The sequence below is a fragment of the Rhea pennata genome, chromosome 4 (assembly GCF_028389875.1).
Source record: "Rhea pennata isolate bPtePen1 chromosome 4, bPtePen1.pri, whole genome shotgun sequence".
In the NCBI taxonomy this organism is placed as follows: domain Eukaryota; kingdom Metazoa; phylum Chordata; class Aves; order Rheiformes; family Rheidae; genus Rhea; species Rhea pennata.
Window position 1 is genome coordinate 74,651,810 of NC_084666.1, and position 20,200 is coordinate 74,672,009.

The following is a 20,200-nucleotide window of genomic DNA, read 5'->3' on the forward strand; positions in this document are numbered from 1 at the left end:
ATACTTCAGGGCAGCACTAGTACAGCTGTACCACTGCCAGGATACAAGCCAGCAGACAGGCATTGGGTTATATGCCAAACAGCTCTGAGTACATTTGAGCTACTACTGAGATAGCTTAGGTACTGCACAGCATAGATATAATCTAGAACTGCCTTTAAGGTAGTTGGAGAAGTTCTGAGGACTGTGCTTTGGAATCTGGCCGTCTTGAACCTCTATTATGTATTTAAGACTTTTTGAAGATCCGTGCTTCAAGTAACTGAGTATGAGGCAGCCAGAGTTTCTTGACTTCTGAGGCTGCAGATCTAAAGGCAGTCATGTGTGACAAGGGCAAGATTGCAACAATCCACAGCTTTAAAAAGAAATGCCAGAAAAATCTGTATTGCTGCTTTCTCATATATAGGCCTGGGGTATACATGGACTTACATCATCCTACCAAAGAGGAATACAGCCTCTGTCCTGTATATGCTACCAGCCCTTCCTTTTTATCTGTTCACTGCTGCTGAAGAGAGATGACATGAAGCAAGCTACAGCCACTCTTGCCACTAAGTTGGTTACTGGGTAAGCATTTGAATTAGGAACAAAAATAGTCCTTCTGAGTCAGAAATTCTTTATCTGTAAAAGAAATACATAAACAGCATAAATTATTTCTACAAAATGTTGCATTTCAAATGATTCTTGACTACTCATTTCTGATATGTACAACCATTATAAGTAACAGATATGAAAGGCTTATCCTTAACAAAGTATCTGTATAGGCCTGAGATACTCACTTGAATCCTCAGAGAAACATAGCTATGTTAGCTGGCACTCTGCCTGTGTTACTCAGTGTTGTTAATATCAGACCTTTTCTGCTGTTACATTCTTTGTTCTTGTAAAGAAATACATTTTGCTCTTTTGCAGTAGAATGTTCTTACTCCACTTGTACTCTTTAAAAATTCCTACAATGAAGTTTACAAGATTCCCCCTGCTATGCAATGCTACATCAGTATTTGTTACTCATGGTTCTTGTCACAGTAAATGAGTTGTTATTGATCAATTTGCATTTCCATGGTATTCCCAATCAGTGTGTACAGTACAGACAGGAAAAGGCAGTGCTTTTTGGAAAGGTTACAAGGTTTTGAATAATCACGAAAGGGCTGAAAACGTTATAACAAGCAATTCTGTTAAGTCTTATTTTCATTTTGACTATTTAGGGATCCCGATGTGTCCTGTAGCCTGTTAGCTGTGTGCCCAAGATAGCTGAGCTTCCTTGGCCAAACCCAGGAAACCAGGCTAGAGGGCTGTCATAAACAGCAAGCCAGTATGTATAAGATGAAGAGTCTTTGCATAGCAAGATCTGTTTTATGATATCCAAGATTAAAGATTTTTTTTCATGCCAGTGCTAGCATATCCTGTCTTTGTGGCTTAATTAAAAAAAAAAAAAATGTATTTTTTTCCTATTACTCCTTAAAATTAAACTTAGCTCTTTTTTTTCCCCTACAAAATGTTCCCCACATATTTTGGCTGAAAGTATTTATTGAATTCACAGGAACTGATGTGTAGTGCTGCATGACCTAAAAGGGCACTTCTAAGTATAGGTAAGATTTTTTTGCAAAAACTATCTCTAACTTGTATGTGAGTGTTAGGAAGAAATGAGGGAGCCCAGTCCTGCTCTGTTTAGTTTGTAGCAGGTCCGTAGAACCACTGGGTGCTTTGCTGCAGCAGCACTGCAGTTACTTTTGCTCCCTGTACATGGTGACTTCCACATTGTTGTGTGGTGCCTGGGAACGTCCTGTATCACAGGGCTCGTTCTGGGTTTGGTGATTTGGTGAGGACTGGAAATAGGAAGAGTAAATCTTAGGGAATGGGCACATGAAAAAATGTTATGGGAAAGGAGAGTGAACTGGTATTTAGCCTTACAAACATGATATACTCTGTAATAATCATAGCAGTATGCTTGTTCTTCTTTTCTTGCTTGGCCAGGCAGCTAAGGTCTCTTCCATCGAGGCTAATGCTGCCTGCAGGGTACCCCCGCAGTCTGAAGGAGCAAAAGGGAAGTTAGAGCAGAATATGTACTGTGCTGGAACGCCCAGGTTTACAGCTTAGTAATTTGGTTGTGTGATCATATCTGTAATCTCTATTACTCATTTACTTACTAGATTCAAATTCAATGGGTTTTATCCCCCTCTGGAGCCCAAAGTCATAATAGAAGAACATGGGGAAAGCTATGATTATAGATTTAACTTGCCCTAGGACAACTTAAGCTATCCTAGTTTTAAAATTTGTGGATGCTGGAGACAAACTTTATAGTCCTGACCCAATGACAGCTATTTTCTCCTTGAAAGCATGAGACCTTTTAATGTAAGGCCCATGTTCCTGTCATATTTTAAGTCTGAATTTTGCTTTTCTTTCTGAAATAGTTACAGTTACTACTTGCATCAGGTGCATTTCTTGAGCTTTCTATATTCATTTGTCCACAGTCTGGGCCAGAAGTCCCCAGTCTCTGGCCTATGGCTTGGGTCTAGCCCAAGAGACAGACGTATTCAGACTGTGGGTTAGCTCAGCAGGTATGGTGCTTGCTAACTGTAGGCAGAAGCAGGCCAGATGATTCCCTGGGCTTCTGGGCACCCTGAAAGCCTGAACCCCCCAAATCTTTTCTCATTAAGTTTTTGTGGGTCTGCTGCTCTGCCAGGACTGTCGGTGTGGAAGCAAGTAAGTCATGGCTCTGACAAGGCAAGCTGACCGTGTGATACATCTCTGGTAAGGCAGCAATGTAACCAGCTCTGCTGGTTTGCTAGCTGCATACTCAGCAGCACTCAAGGCAGTGCCAGGGACTGTGCTTCTAAGGACACTGATGTAGCAGCTTCATCTGACCTGAGGTGAGAAACTTGTGAGGAAGATGGAAGACAGATGGCACAGAGCATCTGTGGTAAGAGAACGGGGAGGAATGGGTCTGGGATCCTGTTTGCGCCCACAAGCAGTCTGATTTACCGTACACTGGGACATTTAAATCTCACACGTTGGAGAAAAAGACTGAGCAGTTGCTCAGATAGCTCCAGCCAAACATATTGATATCACCTACACAGCCAGCCAAGATCACTCTGAGTGGAATTCTCTTAGATATGGTAAACTGATCTCATTTATGTTATATTCCAAAATCTCTAGCAGATAAACCTTTTGCTAGGCAGGTGTGCTACAAACTTTTTGGCTATATCTGCCCTAATAAAAAAGCAGTCTAGTCTTTAGTGTCAATACTTCTCTTCCTTTCTTCCCCTACCGGGGAACAGCCTCTGTGTTAGCTGGTAGGGTGGTCGCAGAGGCAGCTTTGTGAATCCATTATGTCCCTGGTACATAAGCTCCAGAAGGGTCCTTGCAATCTTGTTCTGTCTTCAAGTGGAACGGCTGCAAGAGTTGGGGAGGGAGCTCCATAGATTTCTAATCAGCATCCCAGTGCTTTGGCTGCATAGTTATTCATCTTGTCTGTGGGAGACTGAGTTGATTCCAGCAGAGAGAGACATTTCTTCCTATTCCCTTGGAACTCTTTCTGTTTTCAATTAAGACATCAGTGGTTCAGCCAGACTACTTCTGCAGCTCAGTGGTGCTGTCATTTTCCTGGCACGTGGCTCCAGTCAGTGCTCTGGTTGAGACTGCAGAGGCAGGGAAGGCAGAGAAGCACCTACTCTAAAAGAAGAGCGAGAGAGACACAGAGCAGGAGGCCAGAGAGTCACTTATCTGACTCTTAAGTTCCCTAATAAAGAATTTGAGATACCAGTCTTCAAATTTTGGGCCTTGCTGCAAGTAGATACCTGAGTTTTGATCATGTGTACTCTGGAAAGATACCGATAGCTACTAGATTTTGGGATAAGCTTCAACTGTGTTGTCTCTTACGGCCAAGAAGGGAAACTAGGAGCCTGGAAAACCTGATAGTTTAATTCTTTGATCACTGAGTTCAGGATACTGAGGTTTAAATCCTTTTATGTTTGTTCCTTTATGCCAAGCAGAACAATTGCAGCTGTAGGCGAACTGCAGAAGAACTATGGCTATATTTATAATAGCATGTAAGTTTTGTTGCCTGAAAATTCCTCTTGGCCCAGAGAGACTGAACTACATCCAGCAAAACAGGACTGAACACAGATCTACCTTTCCTTCGGTAAGTGTCCCAAGACAGAGGCTCTGCAGGAGTGTGCGCTCTCTCTCTCACTCCCCAGATAGATACGTTGTTCTTATTTCATAATGCTACCATCAGAATCTGATTCACTCTGAGGCCTCTAAAGGAATAGCTGGTACAAGAGAGACCAAATGTCTTACCTGACTTAGCCTTTTGGAGCCAGACCTTCCCCTATCTGAAAGGAGAGCCTACTCATCAAGTTTTTGACTTGTCTGTCTCAGGGATCTTTTTGAGCATCTTCCTTCACAGTTGTTTGACTACATTGTACAAAAATGTCTTCTTTCAGGCAAAAGCTCAAGCTGTGAGATAATGGGAACTGTAAGGGCTTGAACTAGGAGAAGCAAAGCTGGGAGAAGAGTTAAGAATGTTTTTCAGCAATACAAGAAACAAATATCAAATACCTATGTGTATGTGAAGTACTGATTTAGCCTCTAGGCTCTAGTGTCTCTGGCAAACATTTTTGCCAATGAGCTGCTCTCCCTGACTGTGCGGTTAAAGCATCTCTACTTTTATATCACAAACTCTTCACTAGAAGAATAGATGCAGGTTAACATAATGAAAATGCCAAACAGTTGTGCTCTTAATTTGCTGCCTCAGAACCCAAGACTTGCATTTCTGCTTTCCTTAACAATCTGTTATCCTTGGTATCATGGAGATTTGGATGACCAGGGGGCAAGATCCTGATCAGCCTTAAATGTATAAGGCAAATTACAGCCCTACTCTTTCTTTCCCTTTCTCAGCTACAGCAGTTCTGCTTATGAAGCAAAAAGTCCTAAGCTGGGAACATGCCCCTTACCGCACTCTGAATGTCTTATTACGTAGAAGTTATACAACCAGAAGAGAAACCCTCTTTTTTGGTGTTAGTTAGACTAGCAGCACAAACTTCTACCTGTTATGACCTAATAGCAAACGGAGCTGGGTGAAAAGGGATCTCCATTTTCTGGAGAACCTCAGTTTGCAGAACAATACTAAATGCTCAGAACAGCAGGATGGATTATATTAGAAGACACCAATTTCTACCTGTTCGTAATGTGGCAGCAGTTTCAAGGCTCCCTCAATAGTAAGGCTAGCCAGTAAAGTCAGGAATTGCACAAGTAGACAAAAAGATAATCTGTGCTCTGAAGAGTTATTTGGCCAATGTTTCATCCACATGTTGTTCTTTTGTACCAAATGCCTAAAGGGAGTCTATAGAGAAGCTGTACAGACTACCTGGCAGCATTTAAAATATCCTGTTTACTAGAACATCTAAAACAGTAACACAAATTGCTACTGGTGCGGGGGCCCTGAGTTTGCCAACAGGCTGCAGTTGTCATAACTATTACTCCCCACCCTGCCAGGTTTGGCTGCCAGTGTTCAAAGTCAGCTCTTCAGCTTTGATATAGTGCAGTTGTAACCTGGGATCAGCCTGTTAGGAAAACCAAATCAGAACTGTGTAGGCTGGAAGGGACCTTTGGAAGTGTAACGTCCTTCTCAGAGCAGGTCTTGTTACAGGAGGTAACTCAGGACAGTTAGGTTATGAGAAAGAGCCTCCTCAGGGGCATTCACCCATGCAGCCTCTGGCCATTGGCCTGGGACCTGCATTCAGCACCAGCCTCTGCCCCTACCTGCGCTGTGCTGTAGACATGCCAGTGACTAGCCTTGTACCTTGTTGATCCTGTCCATGTCTTGCTGATGTAACTTCCTGGCTTGACCTTGGACCAGCCTTGTCACTATGGACTGGTGTGATGATTGGTAGACCAGCTGACCCTGGTTACCATCACAGGATGTGCTCTGTTCTCCTTGTTTGGGAACTGTGGGGCAGCACCCTGTCGGTGAGTTGCCTGCCCTGTGGTAACCCTCAGCTCTTGGCTTGCCAGTGCATCTCCAGTCCTGCTGCTCCCTGCCACCTGGAAGGGGAAGAGCAGGTATGGGAAGGTAAAGGTAAGAATCATACAAGAATGTTATTGGTAAGGCGTCTTGAAGATGATCGTGTTTCTTTCTGTTGTCTTCTCCAAGTACAAATGAATGGGACCAGCTTTTCAGAGTAGAATACCTCCATTCTAGTGTATGCTTGTTTGCAGAGACAGAGGAAAAGGGGACTTTTATGTTAGAAAAAGAACAAGGCAAGTCTTTCTGCTCTGAACAAAACAAATTAATAATTGTGAACCCCAAAATACATGGTCACCCACTGCCCCTCTGGTGTAATTCAAAGCCCAAGCTGAGCTGTGAGCTATCATGTCTACAATAGATGGTATAGTCTCCCCCCCAAGGAAGGGTTTGCTCTGTGGTTTTGTAATACCTAAATTATGGTGCACCATCTCTCCCATAGGACTGTACTGCCATTTCCCCATTTCAAAGGGTAACAATGTCTTCTGTAGATTATTATTTACTTATTTGAGCAAAGATAAAGAACTTAGAAGTCTGTGCTCTCTGATTTTAAGGGATTTCAGAACTTCATTCTTACTGACTGTACTTATGGTGGGCCCTTAAGTACCTGGACTGCATTTGAAATGGGCTTGGGAATGAGCTATGTATGTATGTTATCTAGTCTGTATTGGTTTAATTTTGTGCTGTGATGAATGCATTAATCAGTTTAAATTAAGACTTATTCAAGAGTTTCTAATTTGCCAATCAAGGCTTTATCTTACATTCTGTGCAGATGTAGAAGCCCTATGGGCTTCAGTGAAATTATTTCTCTTCTCTAAAAAGGATTATGTTGTGTTTTTTTTAGCTGCCAACTTCTGTAATACTGAAAGGATCCCCCCCCAACCCTGCTGCAAACACACCCACTGCAGGTGCATGAAGGCTTTCCAGTCTAAGTATATCCTTGCCATTTTCTTTAATACATGAGTCTGATTTGTGAGTAGTTTAACAGATACATTACAGTTTTATATTAGGTTGGATTATTTGCATTGTGAAATAAGAATATTCCAACTGTTCTTCAGCATTCTTATAAAGTAAGCCAGTTTTCTGGCATGTATGAAATGAGGTAAGGCACCCAGTGATTTGTAGAGTAATAGTACGCTGATTTCATAGGAAGGTGTTTTAAAGATTTCTGAAAGTTACAGGCAAACAATTTGATAAATTGTTCCAACAAAACATAACTAAAGTTAAGTTGGTGTGTGAGATCACCTGAAATCAATTCATGGGATACTTCAAAAATTATGGTAAAAATGCATTTCTGTAGCTGAACACTTTCTGATTAATTACCAGAAAAGAGAGTTTTAGATAGATCTTCTAACCAGTCAGCCATCTTCCTACTGCCTATAAACATAAAATGAACTGAGATTTTCATCTATGTTTTAAGCAGCTTTTTTTCCTAGGAAAAAAGTATAGTCTTTATTCATTTTCCTTCCCCCTCTGGTGTATACTTTCTGCTCTCAAGCCTCAACATGTGAGGGAAAGGTTAAACTGCTGTAGCTGCTAAGCAAGTATCTACAGCTTTTTCTCACCAATTTTCTCACAGTATCTGCGTTTTATTTATTGCTGAAATCCTGCTGACTCTTAGAACAAATCTACAGCTCCTCTCTCCTAGTAGCAGGCCTACCTCAATTGTAGGCATCCAAGCTGCAACAGCTTCTGTCTGGCAAAGCTCCATACTTGGTTTTCTAGCTTCAGTTTCAGCTCAGGTATGCAAAAATTAGAATGAGAGAGTGACTGAGTGTGTGTGTGTACACCCCACTACACTTTTTTTGAACTGATTTTTTTTTTTTGGTCCCCACCTTCTCCACCCAATCCAGAAAACTACTTTTTCAAAATGAAGAAAATAAAAGTTTTCAGCTGCATCCTGTATTGTTCCTAAGGGAGCTCCTGGGAGACTGATGCTGATACAAGGAAAAGGTATATTATGTGATATCACACCTTTTGGTACACCTAGAACTATACTGAAATATATCTCTGGAACGTGGTTAGGAGGTTACCTGATAAGGGAAACCATCAAGTTTAAGAATTCTATTTATTCTGCTTAAGTTGTGCCAGCATAGCTGCACATTGATATATGCATAATTGATGACTAATGTAATTTGATAGCACCTGATTCAAGGCTACATTACTTCAGGTACTCACTAGGAAAGTATATGAAATTGTGAGCTTGAATTAGTTTTTGAAACTTAAAATGATAAATTCAGGTGATACAGCAAGCTTTTGCTCATTGATGAATCCTGATTAACATATAGTCCTGTCACACTCATAAAATGTGCTGATAAAAATGGGCTTTGCTGGAATTTCTAATCTGTCTTAGTCTTGGAGACAAAGCAATATTAAGTATAGTCAAAACTGTACTTTTGACCTCTTGAGCTGCATCTCTGCTTTGTTAACAAGCCATATTATACAGGTATGTTCCTACTGCAGATGCTGGCTACAGCTTTAGCTGTACTGGAAGATGGTGGCTGGGAGTATTTATCTTACATTTTGCTCTAAATCAAAATAACTGAGCTAGAATTAGCACTTTTTCTGTTTTCACTCATGGAATTGTAAAAGGGGAAACAATTCACTTCTCACTTTTTCTAATAACCGCATCAAACTTAATAGAATCCATTTTTTTCAGAACTCCCAAAGCACGTTCTGGCAACAACCTGAAAGAGATGATAACATGAAATTAAATCTATGACAAAAATCTGAAATTATGGAAAAAGCCGCATCACAGGTGAGAGAAGAGCTGGTCTACGAGCAGAACATACGCATAGATACTGATTTACCTAAAACTTGAAACAAGGAATATTTCCAAAGACTGTATATAGACCTCAAATCTTTTTCTAGATTTAACTCCGATCCGTTCATGACCTTCCTTCTTTTATTAAGATTCCAGGGACATTTACTGGGTAGGATCTTGGCTGCAATGTTGCTGAAGGATCAAGGATGGTTTAATATTGAACAGAGACATGTGCATAATGAGTGTTTTCCTGCTTTGACAAGGAATGATCTGAAATGAGCTGACAGTAAATATATGAGTGATATGAGATGTAGTTTCTTCTCTGAGGATTTTTCCTCTTTTTGTCATGAATTTTGCCGATTTGTTCCCCTTGTTCCAAATTAAGGTAGGTATTTTTAAAAGTTGGTATCTAAAGGGCTTTGATAGCTTTAGGTTTGACTTCTCTGTGCTTCTGCCAAGCTTTGTAAGTGTCCCTTGGAGATGCAAAACCAGCTTATTATTAAGTAACTTTTCCCTTTATCTGATGCCCAGTAAACTTTGTAACTCAAACTGCCACCACAGTGCATATTTTAGTGCATTGGCTCACTTGATACATTATATGGTATAGCCTTTATTCCCAAGCTTAAGAGCTTAAAAATGATCTGGGAATTAATTTTTTTTTTTTTTTTTTTTTTTTCTTTCAAGGCTTTTCTAGTTAATTCAGAATTAAAAACAAAACAAAACAAAAAGCCTACAAACCACCTCAAAAAAAGAAATGGCATTATATTGAGACTATGTAGTATTTTTGGCAAAGTTAGACCCAGGTTTATCAGGTTACATAAACAGATTATTACCAAAAAGTTTCTTCAGACACTGTAGAAGTTAACTGAAACGTTAAATTAGTTGTTCTGATGTGAATTCTAGGTTTTGAACCTGAGCTCTGGTGAGAACACTTGTGTCAGCAGAGCAGCTACGCTGGTCAAAAAGATGTGAGGAAAGGAGAAGCCTTGCTTCACATGGCTGAGAGAAGCACTGGAGCCTTTCTAAAGATACTGCCTTAGCATCTGTGACCTAAATCTTCTGATATTAAAAAGAGGAGAGGAAAACTAATAAGCAGCAGTTCCATAGCTCTTTCTGAAACTTCTCTGGGGCTGCTGGTTAGAGAAACTGTTTTCTGAAGTAGATGGGAAATACCTATCTGTTTAGAAAAATGCACTCTCTTCTTCTTCTCTTTCCCTGTCAAACCCTTAGCTGTATTGTTCACTACTATATAATTACTTTGAAAAAGTGAACCATAAGGAACTAAAATGGATCTCAGAATAATTTTTCTATGTATAAAATCTACTGATGTCATTAAAAAGAATCACTGTCCTATTCCATTGCCTTGGAACTTGTTCTTCTCATATACTACGATATTTCAGATGTATTTTCTTTAAAAAGATAAAATCTCTCCTACAGATATACACTATCAAGGTATGTCAACACTGAATGAGTATAATAATAGAAAATAAATGAAACTAGGGTGAGTACTTCTGGAGCCTGGAAGTAAATCCCATAGAAGGGGATTCCTATGCTGCCAAACTCTGTCTTCTGCTACTATGAAAGCAAAATGCAGTCTCTCCTGCAATAAAGCTTGACATTAAAATTTAGAAGTTTGATGCTTATATACTTGAAGGTAGTTATCTTGGATTTTTTTTTAGTCTTGTGGGGTTTTTTTGCTACTCACTTTTCAAAAAATAATGCAATTCTTAGATTTGACGGAACAAAAATCATTTTCTGATTGGTCAGTATTCCCTCCATCAGTTTGTTTACAACTTCTTCAATTTCTAAAACATTTCCAAACCTAAAAGGAAAGGAAAATGTACATTTAAGAGCCACAATAGTAAAACATGGTATTAGGGGCAAAGAAGGGGAACAATGGAACATGAAGCAGGATGCATCAAAGGCTCAAAAACACAAACAGTTCAAATACAACTATTATGTGGATTAAGTGACATTGTAGATTTGCTTTAATCAATTATGTAAATGAATTTATCTCATTTTTCATATACTTGAGTACCAGATCTGAAGCAAGGACAAATATGTAATGCATAGATGCAAAGAAAGGAAGACAGAGATTTGAAATTTTTCTTCGACTGTAACATTACCTTGAACTTGGGTTTTTCACAAAGCCAGTATTGACAAAAACTGGACAAAGACAAGATGTTTTTATTCCATCCTTCCCCAGTGTAGACAATTCTTCTGTTAGAGCTTTATGAAATCCAACTGCAGCAAACTTGCTTGAACTGTGGTGGGGGAGCAGGGAGGGAAAGCATAACTGTGAAGGCAGGAACACTGTTTCTAAAATTATACCAACTAAAACTGACTGAAAGATCATGACAATACTGATTGATTGGGCAAAAAAAAAATGTAATCCACCTGGGATACATCGAAGGGACTAATTCTAACTTTGCCTATGCCACAGTAAGGTTAGATAGATAAGTTAGCCAGTTAGTAAGTCAGATATTGCTACTTCGGAAAGATATTATGGAAAGGAGGTGGATACTTTTCTTAAAAAGCCAGCTTGGTAGTAAACAGTCAGACAAATGTTAAGAATTCTTAGAAAAAAAAATAAATATGTGTAAGTCCATGATGTAGTTTGCCTTTGTGAAATGTCAAGTGCAGTTCCATTTAAAAGGTGCAGTTTCCATTTTACAAGGTGAACCTGATGTATCTATGAATTCTCACTATGGGAAAAAAAAAATCTGAAGATGGAATTCAGCATAAGCTTCTGTAAAATTAAGAAGGATGTGGACTGTAGAAATGGAGAACAACTATCTACTGTTTCTTGTAACACAAGGGAGCATCACGTGACATTCACAAACAAGTTTTAAAATAAAGAACCATTATGCATACAGCATTCAGGATCTCCTTGCCACAGAAATTCATGGATGCCAACAGAATAAATTAGCTCCAAAAGAAAGTAAAATCAGAGAGAAGTTTATTTGATGCCATTAAATTTGATTTTATAATCCAAGTAAAACCTCTGGCTCAGGAGTTATCAACTTGCTGTCAATGGCTATAAGTGATGGCACGTATCACAAGAAAGATTGCTCCACCTTGAACCACTATCACAGAGGGCTACATGAACTTTTAATCTGATCCAGTATGTCCGTTCTTATGTCCATATAACACAATTTTCTTCAACGTTTCGTGTGCTTGTAGTGGATACAGGCTTTACATCAATCTCTGAGTTGGTCAGTTAGGTAGCTAACAGCACTAAATATTATCATGTTTTATCCTTTAAATGTTATTCTTGAGATTTTTTTACGAGAACTCTTTTTAAGAAAGGAACTTAGAACTTGACCATACATAGACAGAAGCTGTATGATAAAACTGAAAGATGCACTTTGCCTTCTCAAACATGTCCACTCTCTAAATATTGAAAAAAAAACCCGTGAATTTTAATTAGTTGATTTATCACATCATTATTCGTCTATCAGCAAATCAACTGGTACCTCTGTCCATGTTAACATGTTGGATTTTTTTTTTTCTTCCTTAGCACCATCTTTTGGAAGCATATTTTTAAGTTGGAAAATTATCTCTGTTATGCTATGCTTGTTGATGGGGAAGATGCATTAAAAAAGGGGGGTGGGGGACTGAATTTTAAAGTCACTTACCAGTAAGCCAGCATGAAAGAAGTTACAGCATGACCTGCTGCTGAAGCCACTGTGACAATATGACCATAGTTGTTGTTCATCATTGTTGGCAGAAAAGCTTTTGTTGTCTTGAAAGTATAAAAAAGGCAGAAATGGAAGGGAGAAAAAGCAATGTTTTGTTAGGCATATTCCACACTAATTATTTATATATACATGATTTATGTTATCAATAACAGCATGTATTCATTTAGAATTTCACAAATAAGAAATAAGATTTTTCAGCTGCAAGACCCCAAGATAGGCACCTAAGATTGGCATCATAGAGGACTTCGAGAAACATATATACTACCTTTTCCTAATTTCACTGGTACTATTTTCAACCTATTTTTGAAAAAAAAATGATGTTTCAGGAAAGCAGAATATAAATATAATCTGATTCTCATGTTTATCCTATGCTGCTTTTTTAGATTTCAGTTTTCAGCAGAAATGCTGTCAGTGTCTCACACAAGCATGTACAATAAAATTGTTGTCAATATGTAGCATTTCTGTTCTTCCATCGCAAACAAACAAAGTCTTAACTACCTGTAACCTTCTCTTTCTGTAACCACTGCTAAAATCTTCCCCCACACCATTCCTGGGATTAGCTGTTGTGCCGAGGACCCAAGTTGGCCCAGCTCTGATACAGCTCAGCTGCATAACCTTAACTCAGACTGCTCAGAAAGAGCTGTGAGAAAATCTACAAAGAGATAAGAAAGGTAAAAATAACAGAGGCAGAACTGTTAAGCTGGTATCAGGTCAGGGACCCAAGAGAGAAAACATCAACATAGGAAGATATAAAATCCTACAGGCAGACAGCCTGGTCAGGTTAGCAGGCATAGCCAGAGATGAATCCAGCCTTATGGGCCGAGGGTCAAGCTGCTAGAGCCACTGGTGTTGTCGGCGTGCGGGAGAGACAGCTCAGCAACGCCGGGGAGCTGTGCTCGGGAGCCGCGGGACCGACCCTGTCCTGCCCGACCTGCGCCTGCCTGGCCAGCAACAGCCCTTTCAGAGGTACCTCCTGCCCAGTCACCTTCTGCGCACGTGAGCCAATAAAGAATTGTTCTGTGTTTTTAAGCTGTGTAGGTCCCACTTCCAGAGTCTCTGTGCCTGGCTGGCAGTACAAACCGACCCAAAAAGGGACCTTAATACACCTATTGAACAGACCCACCTGTGTTGCAGATAAGGCTGTCACTGGTTAACTAACTCAAAAAAAGAAAGAATGGAAAAACTGGACAAGTCTCAGAACAGCAAGAAGTTAATTAACAGTCTCCAAATAGTCAAATGAGATGGGTGTTTAACATTTTTTCATATTATGCACAAAGAGGGAATCAGAGAGTACCAATTTTCAAAATTGTATTTATACAAATAAGTCATGACCACTGCTTTCAGAGGCATATGCAGCTGTGCACAATTAAATCTGATAATGGCTAGACTAATACAGCATTAGGGAATAACTTTTATCAAGTAGCACAAGAATTTAAGGTTCCTGTGATATTATCTCACAAGTTTAAGGACTTGTGTTAAATGAAGTATCAACATGTTAAATGAAATGCGTAAAGTGTGTACACTTCTGAGTGTGTTAAATGTTTGACCTAACATGGGCACAGTGGTACTGGATGGTAAGTGCACGTAAATAAACTGCACACACTTCAAAATGTAGAATATAGAGCTCACCTGCTTCTCATTTATACTATACTTAGCAATATTTTTTTATTTAGTACTTTACTTGTGTTTTATATGACAGAAAGATAATTTCATAGCACATCAATATTTTAAACTGATAGTCTAAATTTATATCCTTAGTAATATACACACAAAAAAATGAAGATACCAACATACTAGTAACCCTTACCCAGAAATGAGCAAGAATGTTCACTTCAAACATTTTTTCAATTTCTTGATCCTGAGTTGAGAGCAGGTCTGCAGCTGTAATCACACCAGCATTATTCACCAAGATGGAGACATCTCCAATGTCCTTTTTCACCTTTTTAATAGAGAGACCATAAAGATGCTGTTCATTCCCTATCAAAAAATGCAAAGATTATGAAAGGAGCTCTGTAATTAATTTTAAATTTAGAATTATTTTGGGGGGAGAGAAAGATCATACTAAGTATCAGGATTTGGTAGGAATTACACAGTACAATGAAATCCGTCGTAGATCTGATGTTCTGTTTTATTTATAGCTTTCCACACATTACCTGCAGACAAAGCGTGCTCTGTGAAGTCACGTTTGGTTTGTGCCATTTGACTCGTATGCTCAACAGTAAAATTATTGCAAAGGCCTCGGTGCAATCTGCATGCTGCACAGGCCAGCAAAAGGAGCAAGTTCTTTTTGTCTGAAGAACAAACTCTGCAAAAGGCATGATACTGAGGAGAATTACAAAAGAGAACCAGCTTGGCTGCAATATGTGAAGTGTTACATCACTCTTTTTGTATGGAAAGCAGCAAAGGCTGGGATAGGATTTCAAAGACTTGAAAACACGAGTCCTCATGTTTTGTTTTTCTGACTGTCTGGAAAATCAAGCATGTTCGGGTAAACTTTACAACAACAGCCACCTGTTACCCATACCTTTTCTGCAGTACTGTAGACTTCCTCCTTTTTACTGCAGTCCACCACAAAAGCATGAACAGTGGCTCCCAGCCTTTTGCATTCTGCTGCTGTGCTCTCAATACCATGCTATAAGAGGAAAGGAAAAAAAAAAAAAAAAAAAAAAGAAAGAAAGATTTGCTTAGCTGTACTTTGACTGCATTTTGTCCTTTTGGCATCACTACAAGCAAGTTAGAGGCTAAAGAGGTATCCAGATTATGTAACTGCTTTTAATCCACTTTTAGCATTCAGGGTTACTCAGAGAAAGCAGTGTAGTCTGGATCTATAGGAGGGCTAGTATTCTGACCTTAATTTATAATTTACATAGACTACTAGGAAGAGAATGTGGAGACACAAGTGACTTTGCCCCCTTCTATAATATCTGGGTAAATATGTGCTTTACCAAGGCAATGACTTTTAAAGCACAGCAGGTGGATAGCACGGCTCTAAGCATCGCTCTTAACACGCAAGCCCAGATTATACCTCTGAGATAGATAGAAACAAGTGGGCCTACATTTTTCAATACTAATTGACTGGTTGTGAGAAGAGAGACATGCTCCATGGTATACAACTGTAGACAGACATTTCTTAAAAGAACAGTATTTGATGAATAGGCAACAGCTCTCTTAAGAGGAGTTCGTGGCCATTGCACGTCCAGAACAAAGGATTGAAAGCGTGATTCCAGTGGAAGGTCAGAGCCCAAGGAACTGCTCCCTTAAAACAAGTAATTTTTTTCTTGCTCTGAATAAAAAGTGTAAAATGCCTGTCTTAGTTCCTTTTTACTATTTTATTTTCAGATCTGTTCTTTCCTCTCCCTTACAAAAATAACTCAGTTTCAGAGTGGATTTTCTCTGTAGTCCTGCTTCAGAAGAGAGAACATATTGTCTGTAGCAAAAAGAATTTAGGGTCAAATATTCTCAGTCAAAAACATCTCAGACTCATTTTACTGCAAAAGACAAGAGAAAAAAAGGTCATTACTGGTTTAGAGCAAAATGCTTAATTTGAAGATAGCTGTTGAATTTCTAAACTGGGTATACAGCTGAAGTAAATCCACTGCAAACAGAGCCATTGCTTAGAGGGACCTGAGAGATTTGACTTTCTGTTCCAAGTGTCCCTTCTGCACATGGGAGCTCAACTAGATCTTACGCTAGATCACACTAGATGGAATTGTTCACTGTAGTGTACAAAACACTATATTTAAAGAGAGATCTTCCAGTCTTGGGTGTGTTTGTACTTGTCAAACATGTTGTTTCAGGTATGCAAGACTCAGTATCTACCTGCCATCACCTCTTAGCAACTGCTCCACCCTACAGCTTCAGTGATTTAACTGTGTGGCACAGGAAATAACGAGTTAGAAAAGAGTGTGGCTGAAAATACTACCTAGGCTGGCCATTTTTATGCATAGTTTCACAGCACACGCATATATTCCCACAGCTGTAATCTAGAGCGAGTGACATGCCGATTGTAGTTCCTCTGCAGCTAGTAGGACTTCAGCCAAGAACTACTAGGCTAAAGGCTATGAGAGCAAAAGACATATTTCAAAACATGAACAATCATCTCCTTTACTGTTTTTTGTTTTTATGGAATCAGGTTTCTCGAAGAAACACCTATAAAACTGAGAACTGCAGGTTTAGCAGCAAGGCTTTGAATTTAGAAAAATACTTGTGCAAACACATATTACCCATTAGATGAGAAAACTGTGCTGACAGACTGTGATGGCTTTTACAAAGGACCAAGAAAGCCTCCACGTTCATAAGGGATGTTGGTTTTACACGTTGTTAGCTGGGAGAACTTTTTATGCTGCATGTGGAGCAGGCTACATCTATTGCTGTGGCTATACAATCAAAAGTGCAGAGGAGGCATTACCTTGTATTTGGACACTTATGAGCATAGCAAAATACTGTAAATAGTTTTCTCAACATTGACACTCCTTATAGTCATGATCACATAGCCATAATTTCTCTGTAATCCCACAAAACGAATAAATTTAATGTCTTTCTTTTATGTTTGAAGATTTTTTTTTTGACTGCCAGTGCAGTTATCTTAGATGGTAAATATGAGATCAATTATACTCTAGGCTACACAATAATTGGAATAAATAATATTATACCATTAGAACTGTTCTTTCATAATTCTGTCCTGATTCTCCAGCTGGAATAGAAGTTCATTCACAGAGCTAGGTTAGGAACAGGCACGTACTTTGGTCTTGAACTCTTTCTTACTTCAGTCTAAAGGAATTTATTTAATTGTTTTAGGCATTCCATCATTCAAACAAACATTTTGGAGAGCCACTTGGGTAGAAATGGCTAAACAATTTTGTGCTACACTGAATGAAAGACTGAAATGATTCAAGCAGGCCAGAGGCACAATGACCATTCCCAAAACCAAAACTGAAGCATTTTCCAAAGCCATTATAACAATGCAGTAAGCTGAGGCAGAGGGAATTTGCTCTTGTCTGTGTCTTAAGGTGATGGAAAGCCACACGAACTGGGAATAGTGAAGCGACAAGATCCGGACTATAAATGGCCTGAGAGATCGCCTTATTTGACGAAAGCTATACAGGACCCTAGTGTGGGTGTCTCTAACTGTCCCGCTTCAGCACCCAGACGATGTTTAAATTTCATAGCATCCAGGAGTGAAGGTTTTTCCAAGTAAGTTTTCTACCAGGCTTCATCAAGGAAGCGAGTCTCATAGCTACCTAACTCATACAGAATAACACCCTTCATAAAATGCAGTTCTTGCTGCCTTTTTTTTTAATCACTAGAGTAGAAAAGCAATTAGGGAAAATGCCCATCTTTTATATTATAATGAAAGAAATAATTAGTCTGTATTTCAGCCTCTAATCAGGATCAACAGGGTTGTACTGCTTATGAGCTTCCACATCATCTATGATTTATCTAAAATGTTCTAAAAACCTCCAAGATACACTGCCTACTTTGGCAATATATTTCAGTGTCTACTCATCATCACCATTAGACTATTTTTCCTAGTATCAAAGCTAAATCTCCCTTGCTACAAATTTAAGCTTATTTACCCTTCTCCCATTCCAGTGGACATGTGTAATATCCTATTGCAGCAAGCTTTTATACGTTGCAAGACTGGTGTAATGCCTCTCCCGCCTTGAGTCTTTATTTCTTGAGGTTAAAAAAAAAAGAAAGAATTCACAATCTTCAAGACTTCCGTCATGGTTCAGGTTTTATTATGTTGTGTTCCTTCTCTTGCCTCTTTTTTTTTTTTTTGAGAAACATGGACATGGTGCCTGAACATGGACACACTAAGTATGGTCTTCTCTGTAATGGGTCGCATGAAAGGGCACTGAAATTCTACAAAGTACTCTTCGTCTTTACACATCCCACTATCATGTTTTCTTTTTCTTTCCAGCATCAAGATGATTTCCTGAACTCATCTTCAGTTTCTGATCCATTGAGTCAGAAAATTTTTTCTGTGTGCTTCTGTCTAACCACTCATTCCCTCTCTGTACAGTTGATTAGTACTGCATGCAGCACCTTGTCTTTGTTCTCACTCAACAACATTCTATGTCTTTTTATTTATACAGACTCCATTTCATAGAATCACGGAATCATAGAATCAGTAAGATTGGAAGGGACCTCTGGAGATTTGTTATGCTAATTTTGATATCTAATCAAATAATTTAAAATGAGAGCTTGGTCTAGTGTAAAAATCAGCAATGACATATCTACAATATACAGCAGCACTAAAAGGCAGCACAGACCAGCTTGGCTCAACACAAGGCTACACACTGATGTGAATAAAGAAACAATTCTTCCAGCAACATATGCAGAGTATATGGGACTAGAGAAATAGCAGGCACAAGGTGTCCTACTTTCCCATAGGAACCTGCTTCTGTTTTCAATTTCTTTTCCTGCCAGCTTAAATGGCAGTTCGGCCAGTGTCTTCCGGATCATTGTGCCTCCCAGTTGGCAGTATGCTTTGTAAAGCTGTACATGGAAGCGTCCTGATTACCACTGGGCTCTGGATTAAACCGTGGGAATGAGATACCTACGGTCTTCTGTGCAGCCGAGTCAAAACTTTGCTCGCTCGGCGTATCACTTAGCAACCTGACTATAAGCAGATACAAGTGTATACCAGCAGGTAGGGATTTATATGCAACAACTTCAAACATTCCTGTTTAATAATAGTCGCTTCGGGGATTAGTGAATCAAGACATGAATTTAATATTACCTTGTTGATGTCCCACAGAACCAATCTGCTCTGACGCTTGGCAAACTCGCAGGCAGTAGCTCTCCCTATTCCATGGCCAGCACCAGTAATCAGAACAATCTCTCCACAGACTGATTTTCTCTTCACAGGAATAAAAAGCTTCAAGAAAGCTTCTAGGTAGGAGTAGATCAGTATTGCTAAAAACAGCAGCAATTCCAGACACAGATTCATTTTTCTTCTAAAAATCTTTTTATTGCCTGGCTGAACTTCAATCTCTTTTGATAATGGTGTGGGTTGTTGATTTACCAGCAGCCAGGAGCACTCCTCCACTGAAAACACCAGCAGTAAATAAAATTTGACCAAAGTACCAAGAAGAAAACCCTTCGGTTCAAAGGATTAACAAACTACGTCGTAAGAAAAACCTTCTCATGGCGTGAGAAAGGCAAAAGCTGGCCCCAAGCACTAAAACGTCGTGAAGATCGCACACCTCCTGCGCCACTCCCAAGAGCGGGCAACGGCCTGACGTTGTGATGTGCTTGACGGTACATTGCACAACGCGGCAGACGAGGGTGCTCCGGCCGTTCCCGCTGGGCGGGCAGCCGGCTGCCACCGCCCCGTGAGGGGCGCTCCCCCGCCCCCCCGCGGCCGCCAGGGGGCGCGCGCGCCCTGCCCCGGCCCCGGGACGCCTCTAGCCGCTGCTGCCCGCCCCACATGGAAGCCGTCGGCTGCGGGCCCCTCCCGCCCCGGCGGCCACGTTCCCCGTTGCCGTGCGCCCGGCGCCTCCTGCTCGGTTTGGGGGGGGCCCCTTGTGAAACGCGGGGAACGCGATCGCCGAGGCCCCGAGCCGGGCGCGCGGCGCGGCGACCGTTAACTGCCCAATGGGCACGCGCGCTCGGCCACGCCTCCCGATGGACAGGTCAGCGGACCAATCAGCGGGCAGAACCGGGGGGGGGCAGGAGGGAGGTGGAGCGGAGGAGGCGGGGCAAAGGGGAGGGAGA

The 20,200-nt window shown here is 40.2% G+C and overlaps 1 protein-coding gene and 2 long non-coding RNA genes across 4 annotated transcripts; 2 read left to right on the forward strand and 1 right to left on the reverse strand.

The window, feature by feature from the left end:
* Positions 1-541: 541 nt before the first annotated feature.
* Positions 542-19,833, reverse strand: HSD17B11 (hydroxysteroid 17-beta dehydrogenase 11). 2 transcript variants are annotated; one of them, XM_062574333.1, is made up of 9 exons: positions 19,224-19,833; positions 15,003-15,110; positions 14,286-14,417; positions 12,416-12,522; positions 10,904-11,041; positions 10,483-10,599; positions 8,627-8,700; positions 5,792-6,033; positions 542-3,655 (listed from the first exon to the last, which is right to left on the reverse strand). In XM_062574333.1, the coding sequence occupies exons 1-9, from the start codon at positions 19,431-19,433 to the stop codon at positions 3,584-3,586; spliced, it is 1,200 nt and encodes a 399-aa protein (XP_062430317.1). In that variant the 5' UTR covers positions 19,434-19,833; the 3' UTR covers positions 542-3,583. The 2 variants fall into 2 exon arrangements, with proteins under 2 accessions (XP_062430317.1, XP_062430318.1); XM_062574334.1 differs by lacking the exon at positions 542-3,655 and adding an exon at positions 4,252-4,493.
* Positions 2,708-7,737, forward strand: LOC134139656 (uncharacterized). The gene is made up of 4 exons (XR_009958229.1): positions 2,708-2,908; positions 3,981-4,129; positions 6,858-6,921; positions 7,593-7,737. It is a non-coding gene; the product is annotated as an uncharacterized LOC134139656 (long non-coding RNA).
* On the forward strand, positions 7,861-10,122 carry LOC134139657 (uncharacterized). The gene is made up of 3 exons (XR_009958230.1): positions 7,861-7,966; positions 8,673-8,771; positions 9,681-10,122. It is a non-coding gene; the product is annotated as an uncharacterized LOC134139657 (long non-coding RNA).
* Positions 19,834-20,200: the final 367 nt, after the last annotated feature.

Excerpts from the sequence above, each read along its gene's own strand:
- HSD17B11 (XM_062574333.1), bottom strand. The coding sequence starts at position 19,433 with ATGAATCTGTGTCTGGAATTGCTGCTGTTTTTAGCAATACTGATCTAC. Across the intron at positions 10,600-10,903 it reads GTGAAAAACCCAAGTTCAAG|GTTTGGAAATGTTTTAGAAA; the intron begins GTAATGTTACAG and ends CTTTCCTTTTAG. Across the intron at positions 6,034-8,626 it reads TGATGCGGTTATTAGAAAAA|GTGGCAGGGAGCAGCAGGAC; the intron begins GTGAGAAGTGAA and ends TTCCCCTTCCAG.